Source organism: Artemia franciscana, chromosome 13 (genome assembly GCF_032884065.1).
Source record: "Artemia franciscana chromosome 13, ASM3288406v1, whole genome shotgun sequence".
NCBI lineage: Eukaryota > Metazoa > Arthropoda > Branchiopoda > Anostraca > Artemiidae > Artemia > Artemia franciscana.
In genome coordinates, this window is record NC_088875.1 from 33889007 (window position 1) to 33904025 (window position 15019).

Consider the following 15019-nt stretch of genomic DNA (forward strand, 5'->3'; position numbering starts at 1 on the left):
AAAGGGGGCATAGCTTAACAGGGAAAAGGGAAAATTAATTGCCAACCTCCAAGAAAAAAGCAAAATAATCAGTGCCATGTAGTGTTAACAAACTAAATTGTTAAGGTAATTGTAAAACCCCGAACTGAAATTGCATTTTTTTTTTTAATTTTTTTTTATCATTTCTGTTTTTTTTTTATTTTAGCCAAATAAGATAAAAACATTATATTTTGCGTAGGTATAAGTATACTTTTTCAAACCAGCCTAGTTCAACAAGCCAATCTACCCTTAATCTTTCAGAATCCCAAAATAAGTCTGAAAACCAAAGAATCTACATATTTTTAGAGCCTTATATGTGCTTTTATAAAATTGCAAAAAACATATGAGGAAATTAACAATGCTAATCAAGTTTAAAAAAAAAATATCTGGCTTTATAGCTTATGTGACAATCAGGGGCGGATACAGAAATAAGGATTTTTTTTTTGGGGGGGGGGATAAATTCAACGGAGATAGCACTCAGATCCTCTTTCCCAGTTATTACTATTTCCATGGACTTGCTAATAAATTTTACTTTCAGAAAATGCTTACAATAAATGTTTATGTCGATCTCAAATTCAATGATGATAGACAATTACTGCGCTAAAGCATCTCGTTCTGTCAACAACTCATGGGGGAAAATTCCACTTGCTTTTACAATTTTTCCATAGTTATACATCTAGTTGTTCTGATGGTGCCAATTTTTAACACGAGCTACAAGAGTCCTAGGTGGAATGCTTTCAACGTGGAGGCAAAAAAATAACAATGGGAGAAAAGTTCAGTCCTGGTTAAACTTGTATGCAGGACTCCAAAATAGTGAGAATATAAACGTTTGATGAAAGTACCAAATTACAATTAAAAACACCAAAACGAACTTAGAAATTAGAAATTAACAATCCTTAGTCTACCTAATAAATTTGGATTTAAAAAGGAGCAATAGTCTAAATTCGTCTTATATCCTTCCAATTTCTGACTTGTTTTGCATTGACTTTTATTTATACCCTGAAATCACCGTTGGCTCTGTTAACGCTTAAAGGACAACTTGTATTAAGAAACAAGATACATATTGATTTGATAGAAAAACAAACAAACAATATGGTTTTAAAATTGGTTCAGTGTGAAAGAAGAAACTTGGTGATTTTTTTGGTGATGGGGAAATTCTAAAATATTTCTATGGAAGGGGAATCTGTGATAGATTTTTTAGAAGGAGCTTCCCCCTCTACTCCACCTATGAATCGATCAAGAATCATTTATACCAAATATAAGTAATTAAAAATAAATTTTAATTTCGCTATTTTTTTGGAAAGGGGGGATTACTGATTACTTGGATCTGTAAAAGAAAGTCTTTAAAGTCAAAAATGATTAGTTAAGCATGAATGTTAAAGTAGTGAATTCGTGATTTTTTAAATTTATCTTGCAAAAGAATTCAAATAGATAATTAAGTATATCATGAATAATATCATGAATATACCATGGTATATAAAATATATAGTAAATAATATAATATCATGAAGGATCAGGCCCCCGTGACACGTCCACAAAACTACACATAGCTGCTAAGAAACATCTTGAGATCAACCCGGATCCTTCTGTTATGGAAACTATTCGTTTCCGTGCAGATGCTGACATCTGTAGAATTTATATGAAGATGAAACTTGGTTTGTGATTGATGAAGATGAGGCAGCTATCGTACCAGAAGAACCCATACTCATTCTTGAAGATGATACACCTCATATGACAAGAATGGAAGAGGTTAATTAATAGCTTTAAACATACTTAATTGAAAATTCTAAAAATCTCTTAATTAAAACGTTCGTAACCTAAACGTCATCTCCATCCGCCATCATTGTAGCCACAATAATGGTGACAATGCTTAATGATGGTGACCTTCAACATCTACTTAATACTAAACACCCTCTAATTGGCCTATAATATCTCCCAATACCTCCTCTATATCAAACAGCATTCCAAAATTTTCTTCAATACCATCATCGTCAAAATCTGAGAAATGCTCAGAAAATTATGACAATAGTAAAAAATTAGAAAGTACATATGATTGCTTGATTTATAAGCGTAGTGTAATGGAGAAAGTTTTAGAAAACAGAAATGCTATAAAACACAAATCTGAAAGAATTTACTTTTCGGAGAAATTGAAAAGAAAATAACCTCACTGAATTTTTCTCTTTGGTCAGTACATATACTTGCACGAAAGGGATGAGGGAGGGGGAATTAATCATCGAAACTAGTCTGAGAACCCCTTCCCAGAATACAAATTAGGAAAATTTGACATAAAATCCGTTATTTCGTGTTTGACTGAACACTTTGAGCCCATAGAAATTTGCTGATCCTCCTTCTCCTTTTCCCTTGAAATGACATATCTGCCTAAGTTTTGACAGATCTTGTCGTTTTTTTTTTATACATTGTAACTAATTGAGTTAGTGAATAATTTTGTCAAGCTTAGACGTTCTTACAAAGTTGTTGAAATGTTTTGCAATATATTTGTAGCTTTTTCTGCCTGTGTCACTAAAGATGACCTTTCTTTCCGGTGTGTTAATTCTGGCACTAATTTCGCTGACGGAAAAGTTGCATTTTTTCTCTTTAAATTCTGCGAACCATCTGCAACAGGTAGTTAGATCTCAGGGAACCCTTACCGTGTTCAGAAGGGTAAACAGCCACCATGAAGTGGACAATATTAGGGCTTCTCACCCTAGGTAAGTCTCCTTTTTTGCTCATTTTATTTTATAATAAAGAATAAATGACGGTTTCATGCCTAACACTCGCAAGAAACTTTGGGTTTGTTTCTGACCCCCTTTGCTCCAAGAAACTCTATGATTCTTGATCTATATTCTTACGATAAACAGCTAAGTTAGTGGTTCTATTTGAAGTTAAGGAGACTAGAACTCCAAATTTTATTTGACTTTTAGCAATCATTTCAAGATCAAATTATAAGACTCCCAAAATTAAAAGAATTGAATGTTTAAAGTATATAAAAAGTACCCCGAATAAATATATATATATATATATATATATATATATATATATATATATATATATATATATATATATATACATATATATATATATATATATATATATATATATATATATATATATATATATATATATATATATATATATATATATATATATATATATGAGTTATATATGTTGCCCTCAAGTTCCCTTGAAGCCTAAATTATGATTTATTCATTGTTATCAGTAAAAGCCACTTGAATATTTGGGTCGTCGTTCTGAAGAGGGACAGGGTGCATGGTATGCAGGTTAATTTTAAAAAATCGTAGAAAATACCCTAACTACGGCTATGAACATATCGACTGGACAATATCATCCTATTGACCTAAAAATGAAGCAAGTCTGGACTGTTCTTCAGTTCAAGCCTCAGTTTGAGGAGAATACTTAGCTCTGTGCTCCTGCTTGACAATGGTGACCAGTGCTTTCTCCAGTATTTGCATCTTCCAGGGCAAAAATAAAACTGCCACTCCATAAACTCGAATTTGGGAAATATATAGTCTGCTTGAGGTAAACATTAAATGGTTTTAAAATATAATAATAATTTTTATTTAAGAATATATACACAGTAGGACAGTCGGTAGCATCTAACCTTCTTTAGCCACAATAGTCGTTTGTCCTGAAAGATGGCTATACCAGTTGCGTGAAATTTTCACGGAACTTTCTAAGTTGAAATAGAAGTCAACTAGCTAATGCCTGAGCCACAAATAAGTCGCACCTGTCGATACAAAAAAGCCAAGATTTATAAATTATATCGGCTATTTCTTGATTGTGTCCGTGAATACCAGAGGTTCGAGCTGTTTTATGTGGTATGCCATTTAGTTAGACCTAAACGAGAAAAATATCGCTTGTAGATTAGTTAAGACGAGCCCCTCTTTTTCACCAGCATTATCAATAATTTTTCAATTCTTAGAATAAACTGTCTACAATTTACTGTAAATAATGAAATAGTTCATTTTCAATTAATAGAATATATTTTGTGAAGTTTTGTGCATAAAATTTATCTGTGGTGGTGATTTATCTTACGAGTTATAGATGGAATAAGTTATATCACATATCAAATTATAGATATGAATTATAAAATTAAATTATTCGCCAATCAAAGATGATTGCGGAATAAATGGAGGCTAATAGTATTTAATTCGTAAGAAGTCATTGAGCTGGAATATGGTAAATGGTTAGAAGCAATTTTTATAGGTTTGTGAGAACAAATATTGACTAATAAAACATTGTTGCCAGCAAACAGCGGGAGCACATGAATGACATGAAACAGCATTTAGTTTCAAAATCAGCCCACAAATTGGCACACGAAGAAAACTTCATGATAAGAAAATTACTTACGATTATTTCCTAAATAAACAAATTCACAACTTTTGCTTTTATTCTTATCTCGTGCGTACAAACCTCCAACTGTTTTTTTTTTTTTTTTGTAATGCATCAGTTCTTCAGTTGTGCTTCATGTTGGAGAAATTAATAATTTTTACCATTATTAGTAACAATTGTTAGTAAACTTATTAGTTACAAATTTCTAGAGATGCGTGGAAATACCTTTGGTCATAGACATTGTTGCCAACAATGTTTGGCAGAACGGCGGAAGCGCGTCTCACTCATTGGGTGTGTTTTAAAATCAATTGCAATTAATGATAACCAGATAACCAACATTAGTATCATATCCGTATATTAAAGTGCCGAAGAAGTGAAATTGGGAATTGAGAAATTGGAAAATTGGGAAGAATAAATTGAAATTCGCAAAGAGTAAAAAAAAAAAAAAAAAGAACGAGAATGGAGTTTATAAGCCCAACGAAAATGCTGAATCAAACAAAAAGCGTGGTCCGGGAGGATATTCGCTTTCTTTCTTCAGTGCTATAAGAAAAAGTCTTGAAGAAAAGTATTCCCATCTTCTGAGCGAAAACGCAACGATACAATCCAGATAAAAATAAAGAGGCAAAAACGAAAAGCGTGGAAAACAAAAAGAAACCAAAACCCAAATTGGAAGAATTAAAAAACAACCTAGAAACGCGGAAAAAGTTAACAGGAGATAAAATTAAAATTAACAGGAAACATTAAAAATCAAAAAACTCAACTCAAAAAGCTAGCCGCTTACCAAAATGCAACAACTAAAAATGCTAGCATTTTAATTATTTCGGCAGAATTTTTTTCCTACATTTTAGGATGAATGCATAATTAATAATAGTTAGGGTTCATACCGAACCGTTAGTTTCTTTATGTACAATTTCTTATGCTTGTTTTACTTAATGTTTCGTATAACAGTTATTTTTTTTTCTTAGCTTATCTTGGACAATCTTGTGTTTGGTCACCTGGAAAAAGTTATATTTATGAATACAATGGATGGTTAAAAGCCGCCATTCCCGAAATCGATGATCAGTACGCTGGGATACATTTGAATGCTAATTTGGTTGTTGAAGCTGAAAATGAAGAAACATTGCTTGTTGAGGTATAAAATTCTTTTCAAAATGCCTTTCAAACAGAAGAAAGAAAGATTTCTCTAACAATTGACGCCTAAGTCCATATTTCCCTATTTGAATGGCCTTCACCATGTTTTTTGAATAATTTGCCAAGAATTTTCAACCTTGCTAATAAAAATTTACTACAAATTTGAAGAAAAGAATGCTAAAAAAATTAGAAAATCCTTCCTTGCAAATTACCGAATCTCTAATCACCCTTTTTTTTATGTAAAAGTACATTAAATTGTTGCAGCAACATTATAAAGGGTTGCTAAATTATCAGGAGCCCCCCTTATAATTTAGAAATTGTTTAGTACGCTAAATGTAGTCCTGTCATTTAGTCACGTTAAAAAAAATTGTTCTCACTTAATATCTTGCTGACAATACGCATATTAACTTTTGACAGTTAAACAATTTAATTAACTTAATTAATTAACTAATTAATTTAATTAGTTAATTTAATTAACTTAAAAAAGTTAAAAAATTAACTTTTGACAGTTGGATAATTTGAAGCTACCCTGTCAAAAGTTTTTTTTGCGTGAAAATTGCTCTTTTTTTCGGTTTTTCCATTGGTTTTATAATTTTTGGTTTTATTTTTACATTGAAGAATAGCTAGCTCTAGACTGACCCTTTTTTCGCTTTCACATAATTTTTCTTTGAGAAGAAGAAAAAAAATCTAAACTGTAACAAACCAAGTAACTTCACTTTGCTTTTTTTGCCACTTCTTTGGTAGTTACTTCTGAATTTAATCTTCGTGTATTTTTAAATTGAATTGTTATTAGCAAAAAAAAAATCAAGTTGTAACTAATTCATCTCTTGTTTTTCCATGTTTTCTATAAGAGAATCCATATTTATTGGTCACTTTTTTCAGCTTCGTAACGTTCAAGCCCGTAAGTTCAACGAAGACGTTAACGTAGTTATAACTGAGGACCATACGAAATGGATGACCTTAGGCGACCCAGTCAGTGTTCTTGGCACATCTTGTCTGGAAAAGCCTTTCACAGTCAACTTCAAAGGAGTTTATTTTGAGTCCATGAGTGTTGGAAAAGATGATCCGCTATGGTGTATAAACTTTAAGAAAAGTATTGCATCCAAGTTCCAGTTGGTGCTTAAGACACCAAAGGGCAAGAAGGGAAGCATTGGAGCTATGGAATCGTTGAAAGAAGGTGGCATGATTAAGTACCCAGTTATGGAGGTAAGTTGCTTTAATAGGATTTGCCCCATATTTCAGCATTTGAGAAGTCTGTGGGTAATCAATTTCGAAGATCACACTCCCTTTCCACAACGATAAATAAAACATTGAATAGGGATAAATGATATCTCTACTGATGACGGTCGCTGTACATGCTATCGAAATACCCATTACATTTTGTGGATGTTATTATCATTGTCTAATAAAAGGATTTATCCCTATTCGAACTTTTATGTATCGCAATGGGTAATCGTGGCTAGATAAAGAATTTTTGACTAATCGGGTCCTGCCTTTGACAGGGCCCTCCGTTACCATCTAAATGAACAAAAAGAAGATTTTGAATTTAAAGGAAATTGTTTTTACGATAAGGGATAAATCATGAGCTATTCATATAATTTAAAATATATTTATTTTAAGTTTGAATTGCTGCATGGGATTTATTGATTGGGTCATTATTATATAATATACACTTTATAATATAGAAAACGGATACTGTAAAAGTTCATGTCAAATTTATTGAATTTAATCAGGATACTCCTATGTTAAAGAGATTTTGCCCTACGTATGTAAACTACTATACATCCAATCGGATGTATACTACTATACATAAACTACTATACATACAAAAAAATCCAATCGGGCCCCGCACCTGTTATTCCTGGTCCTATGGGTATATAAAGTATTGAACAGTATCTACTAGGCGATTGTAAAATTTAAACTGATAAGCAATCACGAGAAAATGTATAATTATTTCGCAAGTTATTTTTAACTCTCTTGAATTTCTTTCTTAGCTTAATTGTTCAGTTTGTAAAACTTTTTTGGAAGAAAAATGAAAACAGACGATCACATGCACCAAGTTTATCAGTTACCAAAAATTTCTCAATCGGGCATCTGTATCATGTACAGTGATTCATAAATTATCTCTTTATGAGTAGTGACTTTTTGGTACAATATAATACAGTAACTGTCGGGATATAATACACTCAGGGCTGTACCCAGGACTTTTCGGGGGGGGGGGACTTAAAAAAGGACAAGTGATTATAAAGGTTTCTTTGTGCAAAAAACTGTTCATATGTATTTTTGTTACTTTTTGTACGAGTTGTACAAAATTTCGGAGGGGAGATAGTTAAAAACAGCCACCCCCTCTAGATGCAGCCATTAGTACGATGCTGTAAAAGTAGCAATGCTATGCAAGATTTCAACCAGTAAACAGTTTCAAATAATTAAATATAGTATAAAAACATATTAAAAATTTGATTTTGGGGTTCTTAGCTATTAATCTCTTAATAGGCTTTTGCTTTCCCATAATGTACTCAAGTATTTACACCATATGGCTATTTGTGCGCTTAGTACATAGCACAAAATAATCTGAGTTGCTAATGATCCAGAAAAAATTTATAGTCGAAATCTCTAAGATATTTTTGAGTAGAATTTCCAACTATACACGGGGGAAAAATTTGTCACCACTTTTAGTTCCTCACTATATAGAGACCCAAAATACCTCGATATAGCTTTGAAAGACATAAAGTAAAGATGTACAGTATAAGGGTTACGGATTCAGATACAAAGTAGGATGATTAACTGCCCAGTTAAGAAGGTAAATTTTATTTGTTGTTTAAATTATTTTGTTTGTGAAAAATTAGAGACAGCAAAAAGTACAAGAGGAAAGTTTGGGTGCAATGAACGCTTTGAAAGGATAGTTAGCCTTTAAAACCTCTTACATACGTTAGTGATCAGACTTGGAATAATTCTTTTTTTTCATTTTTTGCTCTTTGATTGGTTCATTTAACCGTTCTAGTGGGCCGATAGCGCGCTGTAAGCCTTTATCATCGGCACTCAGATTTCTGACTCTGTGTGGTTCTCAAACAAGCTTATTGTGAGCAAAAATTGTGTTTTGGTAAAAAAAAAAAACTTTAATTGGAAAAGTTTTTTGATAGACGGCTATTATTATTTTGCAATGTAAGACTATGTTAAACTCACATCATATTTCATTTCCGAAAAGAATTTTGTACTCTCTCTAGCATACGATAGCCTATAGTGGATATTTTTATTGCTTTTCTTATTTTTCATGTCAGGGAAAACTGACTAGTAAAAAATTAAAACACTCTAAACATATAAGGAAATTACAAACTGGGATGAAATGAGGATGTCAAAGTAACGAACCATATATCTCAGGGATATTAGACGAGGAAGACTCGTGACTATTTGGCATTACTTGATTTTGTAAGAAGGTCTCGTTGACGTAGACAGTATTAAAAGTTTTTTAACAAGAAAATGAAAAAAAATGTTGAAAAAAGAAAAAAATTGTGGGGCCGAGTTGTACCCAAGCTTTAAGGGTCCCCCGAAGATGGTATAGAAAAAACTCTAGGCATAAAACCTAGGTAATTGGTCGATTAGGGGTGTAAAAGACCCTGAGCTCTTAACAAGCCTTAAGTTCCAAGAAACCTAGGTAAATGTCATATCAGGCCCCAAGGTCTTACTAGCATCAAGGCCATTTTCAGAAAAACTGTCTATTGATTTCGGCATGTTTAATGCATGTCTCTTCCAGAATGTGTCTAGAATGTAGAACTTCTTCTTCTTTTCAAGGAATGTGTCACTGGAGAGTGTGAAACCTGGTATGAAATCTCCGAACTTCCCGAAGAGAATGTCAAATCTAAGCCCAATTTAATCCCATCTCCTGAGCTTTGCAAGGGTAGCAACTTTTTCCATATTGTCAAGACCCGTGATTTTGACAAGTGCAAACGTCCAACTATTTTAGCTCGTATATCTCCCGCTGGATGGCGTTGCTCTGTTGACTCTGCTGTCTGCGGTGGAGCTAAAAGTGTAAGTATCAGGTTTTATGTAGTAGTTTCTGCCAAGCTCGTTCCATAGATGTAGATTTAGAAAGTAGATAAAATTCATCATTTGATCTGAGCTTAGGAAATTTTCACTTAGCAGTTATGCCATTTTCTTAGCCAGAAAGTCTTGCAGTGGTTTTAGGATTGCAAATCTTCTTCTTTTTTTGTAAGGTTTTTAAAGATATTCCCAAAAACTCACGATTTGGAATACATTGTCTGGAGATACTCCAATACTCCATCCTACGCCCTTGTTCTCGTTCTCTAATAGTTCTCTTGTTAATATTCACCTTATTGGACGCCGGTGTCTTTCTTTTTCAGTAAATAATATTTCTTTTTAGGCCTAATTTGCAATATTATTTTTTTCCATTTTACTGTAGCATAAAATATTTCTATTATTTTTAATCGTTGCGTTGGAAAAGTGTTCCAGATTACACACAAAAGTAGACAGTTTATTTATGAAACCTGTAAGGACTGAATTGCTGGCGAAGATCATGCCCCTTTCATTCGTAAATAAGTCGCTCTCTTCAATCAGAATATAGCTTATGCCTTTAGCCTTGCAGTTAAGTCTTTACTTTACTTGAGTAGGGGTTTGCAAGGGCGGACTTACTGGTGCAGCGAGGTATTTTTGTTTGTTTTTCCTGGAAGTTCAAGATCTTTGATGGTGCCACTTTTTGCATACCACCAAGATTACTAGGATATATTTTTTGTTCTACATTCATGGCTAAGATTCTAATCTCAGATTGGTCGGGTGGGGATCGTCCCTTCGATATTTTCTTCTATTTATTCCATTTTGTCGAAGAATCCTATTCGGTTTTTCATTTATTGTTAAACCGCTGGTTTATTCAAAGAGAGTTTGTTTTAGCAGTATTTATGAACCAAAAAGCTCATGAACATAATTAATTTCCATGATAACGAGCCTAATCACAAATTCTAAGAGACGCCAATAGCAGATTTTAAAGAAACATTATTAGATATCCAATTGAAAGTTTCGTGTCCAAGCAGTGGAAAATTTAATGTCATCTTCTTCTTTTAAGTTTTAGTTTAACTCTATATATAAAAACAAATCCTAATTGACCTTATTAATGCAGACATTGTTAATCTGTTTTTGGCCCAAACCTTTTTTGCAGTCCCAATTGTTCTATAGTCCTGTGGTTCCACTATATTCTATTGATTTTTATTTGCTTTATATTTTTATATCATATTTTATTTTTTTGCTGGTTCTTGAGTGTTTTGTTTTTCAGCGTATATCCACGCAACATATCACCGCTTGCGAAGGGAAACAAGGTGAAATGATCATTCAACGCCACGCCGTTGCGGATATCCGTACAGTTCGACCATATGCTATTACAACAGAAGCACTTAAGGCAAAGGCATTTGTAATGCTAGAGCTAAAATCAACTGGATCATCCAAGGCCATTTCTGGAAGATCAGGAAGTGGTGAAGTGATCAAATCCCTTCTTTATGTTCACACACCCGAACAACGTCATGGAGGTAAAGATGTATTTTAGTTTAGTTCAGTATATGTATATATATATATATATATATATATATATATATATATATATATATATATATATATATATATATATATATATATATATATATATATACAGAAGAAAAAAAGAATATTTATGGTCTACTATTGAAATTTATCTGTCAGATAAATGGTCAAATTCAAAAGTCGAGGATTTCGCTCGTCTTATACTGAGATCAGTGTTTGGTTTATAGTACAGACTGAGTGTTTATAGTATGGATAGAATATGCCTTTTTTCAGCTTCAAGTTAAGAAATAGTCATTATTTTTTAATCAGCAAGTTGAATATGCTAACTTTTAGTGTTGTAAAGCATCTTTAGCAACTTTTCTATTTAAAATCTTCCAATACTAATGTAAAAATCAGCGTTAATTTAATCCCCTTCTCAATTTAAGAATTTTTTTAAATTATTTTCTTATTTCTTGTCAAAGTCAAACCTTTTTAGGACATTAGTAGTCAAACCTCTGTAAAAATGGTCGATAATGCGGATACTTTGGAAAAAAAAATTTAATTTTTATTCGTTTATTTATCAGTATGATAGGATGAAGCACAGTACTTAGTTCCTCTTTTTAGCAAGTATTCCTCTTTTGTTTATTCATTTAAGTCTTATAACCAGATATGTCCATCTGGAAGGACATCCAGCACCCCCTGAAGGTATAAGCAGTGAATGCTGTTTTTATCGTCCTTTATGCAATATATGTGAAGAGGTATATGTGTAATTCTGTGCGTCCGGAATGAAAAGTTAAAATATAATTCTCTCAAGTAACATCCTGAGACTAAAACAACTGAAACATAGAGATTAATTGTAAAAAATGCCGAAATTTTTGTGCAAAAGAACCGGTCAGATTGTGGGTATTTTTACTGGCGCAAAGTTTGGTATAGCAAACACGGGTGAATATAACAACAGGAGGGGTTATTTGCCTTTGATTTTTAGCATGCGCTTAATGAATAATATAACTGTATTTCGGAAATGTGTCAAAAAAATAAATTAGTAGAATTACAGCACGGTTTTTTAGCACAAAAAAGCATAATCGGAGTACTTGGAACCATAGGACAGCAGTCCCCTTTTCTCTCTTTGATATAACATTAAAATGATCAAATCTTTACCTTTTCCCCCAAAAACATATTTTTTTCAAACATCTGTCCCTTCCCCTTGAATAATCTTTTGATACGCCTACGAACACCATAATTTAATCAACCTCCGATTTAATAAGCCAAAATATCGATATGTGCAAAATATAATTTAATCAGCTCCCGATTTAATAAGCCAAAATATTTATGACGCCCTTTAACCCGAGGAGAACACTCTCAGATCCAACCATAATGGCCTACAACCATGCCATTAAGTTCCTTAATCAAATAGCCAACAATAGTACTCCATATACTTAACTTCCAAATTAAAGTAAATTTTAAAATTGTCAAGAGTTAAATCTAAAAGTTAAATTGAAGTTAAATACGTAGTGCGAAAGCAAAGAAACTAAATTTTCAATTTATTCTACCTTCAGCTATCTCACTTGCAGAAGAAGGGCAAGCCAGCCACATCTGCAACTATCCGTTGTGCGATTCGATTACAAATGGGAAACGTAAAAAAAATCTTGGACAGAAAAATAACTTCAATAAAACAAAAGAGAAATCAAATCCGTTACAATAGCAGAGTCAGTAAATTCTAATAAATTTTCAGGTCCTGTCCCCAAACCTGGATTAACTAACTCTATTCGTCTTGGTGGCAAGCGACGAGACCCTAGAATTATGGCCAGCGAAATCCGTCGTCTCATGACTGAAGTTGTCCGTAATATGGAGTCTGAGGAATTTTACACAGACCCATCACATCTTGGAGTTATTGATAAGCTGGGTATGATCAGAAGAGCTGCCACTTATTTGAACTATGAAGAACTGAAATCCGTCTTCAGCAAAGAACTGAGCATGAACCAAGACAGTACACCTTTGTAAGTTTGACTAACTATCTTGCATAAGGGAAGATCTCTCCTAAAAAGAATGGGTTAAATATCTCCCAAAAAATAATCCACACTGCATCCCTCGGAAACGTCCCACATACTAAAATTACAGTATTAGTTATAATATTTATTATTACAATATACGATGCTAAGATAATAAGGTATAGTAATAAGATATGTTCCAGTATTTACTTGTTCTTGTTCCTTAAAGAAATTTCTTCCACCCTGAGCGAAGCTGAGACGACATCTCTACTTTATAAAACTATTTAAATTTTAAATCCAATATTTTAAAGCTCAATCATGAACAAATCCTGACTATAATGCATCCTTTTTTAAATGGTGGATTTAAAATTTAACTAGACTCACAAAACAAATGAATATTAGAGAGTCAGCTATTGCTACCTATGTTAACCTCCTATTAACCTCTTGTATTAACCCTACATAGAAACGTAAAGGCATAACATAAACCCTGATAAAAGTAAGAAATTACCAAGAATTATGGTCTTGAATTGAACTACCTTTCCACTGGAACGTGTAATATTAACAAAGAAATTGAGGGAAAACATTATCAGTAAACGCTTTTTTTAATATCAAGAGCAATGGAATAAGCTGGAAAGAGTGAATGTTCAATTCTTTTCTTTTCCCAATTATATTTTAATCTTGAAACTTGCGTACTCCCCCTCATATATCAGCTTCAATTTGCTTTAATTTGGAGCAACAAAGCCTGTATCTGAAATTGGGATGACACCCTTATCTGAAATCTATCCACCTCAGTTTTTAAGATAGTGTCATATCAAATAATGATTCTATTGAAAATTTGCTGCCAGTGGTATATTTCAGGAAATAGCTTAAATGTTAGGTCAAAAATAAACAAATCAAATCCCAGTATTAGCTAAATATATTTAGGTACATGTACGAGCTCAAGGGGACATATCATCTAAAATCGTGCTAGCTCACAGCTATAATGCTAGAAAAAAACTTATCTAACCTACAAAAAAACAATTAGGTGTTTACCGAAATTTTTCTAGCCAAGCGTATACCACAAACCTTCTGTTAGACTTTGGTCAGCCATTTTTCCTGTCTTGTAGGCTGGCTTAGCTTGTAAAATTACCCTAGACTTAGACTTTTCCTTAAGGCAGAATTTTTTTTCACCTTGTTCTCTGTAATCGTAAATAGATATGACTTAAACAATTTTCACTCTATTTAAGGTTTAATTTGTCGATATTTATACTCTTTTGTTTATTAGGTTTTTTATACCTAATTTAATTTCTGATTTGATACTTTTGCCTATAATTATTTACCCTAATATTGGAATTGTAATTTATATAATTATTTCATCTTCAAATTGTATCAAAATGTTTTTTTTTCGTTTTCATCTTCTTTTTATTTTTTTAGCCCTGAGGTGTTTACCACTTTTCATTTTAAAATATATTACAGCCAAGTTGCGAAGGATTGTTTAGTTGCAGCTGGTACAAACTCTGCCATAATGCTTATCAAAGAGTTGATCATGAAGAACAAGATCACAGGAGAACGTGCCAGACAAACTGTTGCTGTACTTCCAATGACGATTAAGACACCAACACGGGAACTACTTGGAGAGCTTTTCGTAAGTAGAATATCGTTTTACTATGAACTGTCGAAATTAAATCCATGCGCTTCATAGTTTTCTGGTAATTGTTGTAAATTGTAATGAATAACAGAGACAAGTTTAAGTTTTCCTTGCACCGTCTGAGAGAGGGAAGATGTTTAGTCCTATAGACTTCCCCTTTAGGGAAAAAGTTTCACATCAGAATATCGAGAGGCGATATTATTTGATAGTATAGCATTCTTGAGTATAGACTCGGCACGTATGTGAATTAGGTCTTCTGACCTTATACAACGTCAAATAAAGAAGAAAGAAAACTAGATCAACCTGAAGAAATTTATCGTGTTTTTAACAATTTTTTTGAAAAAAATCGAACTGCAAATATATAACCAAAATCACATATTTGATT

General features: G+C 32.6%; 1 protein-coding gene across 1 annotated transcript in view; it reads left to right on the forward strand.

The window, feature by feature from the left end:
* Positions 1-2631: 2631 nt before the first annotated feature.
* LOC136034845 (hemolymph clottable protein-like) overlaps positions 2632-15019 on the forward strand; it is a 55743-nt gene continuing 43355 nt past the window's right edge. Inside the window, exons 1-7 of the mRNA XM_065716306.1 lie at positions 2632-2726; positions 5334-5500; positions 6382-6705; positions 9289-9525; positions 10781-11030; positions 12752-13016; positions 14463-14631. Coding sequence (XP_065572378.1) covers positions 2693-2726; positions 5334-5500; positions 6382-6705; positions 9289-9525; positions 10781-11030; positions 12752-13016; positions 14463-14631 — 1446 coding nt within the window. The 5' untranslated portion in view covers positions 2632-2692. The remainder of the gene's footprint in view (positions 2727-5333; positions 5501-6381; positions 6706-9288; positions 9526-10780; positions 11031-12751; positions 13017-14462; positions 14632-15019) is intronic.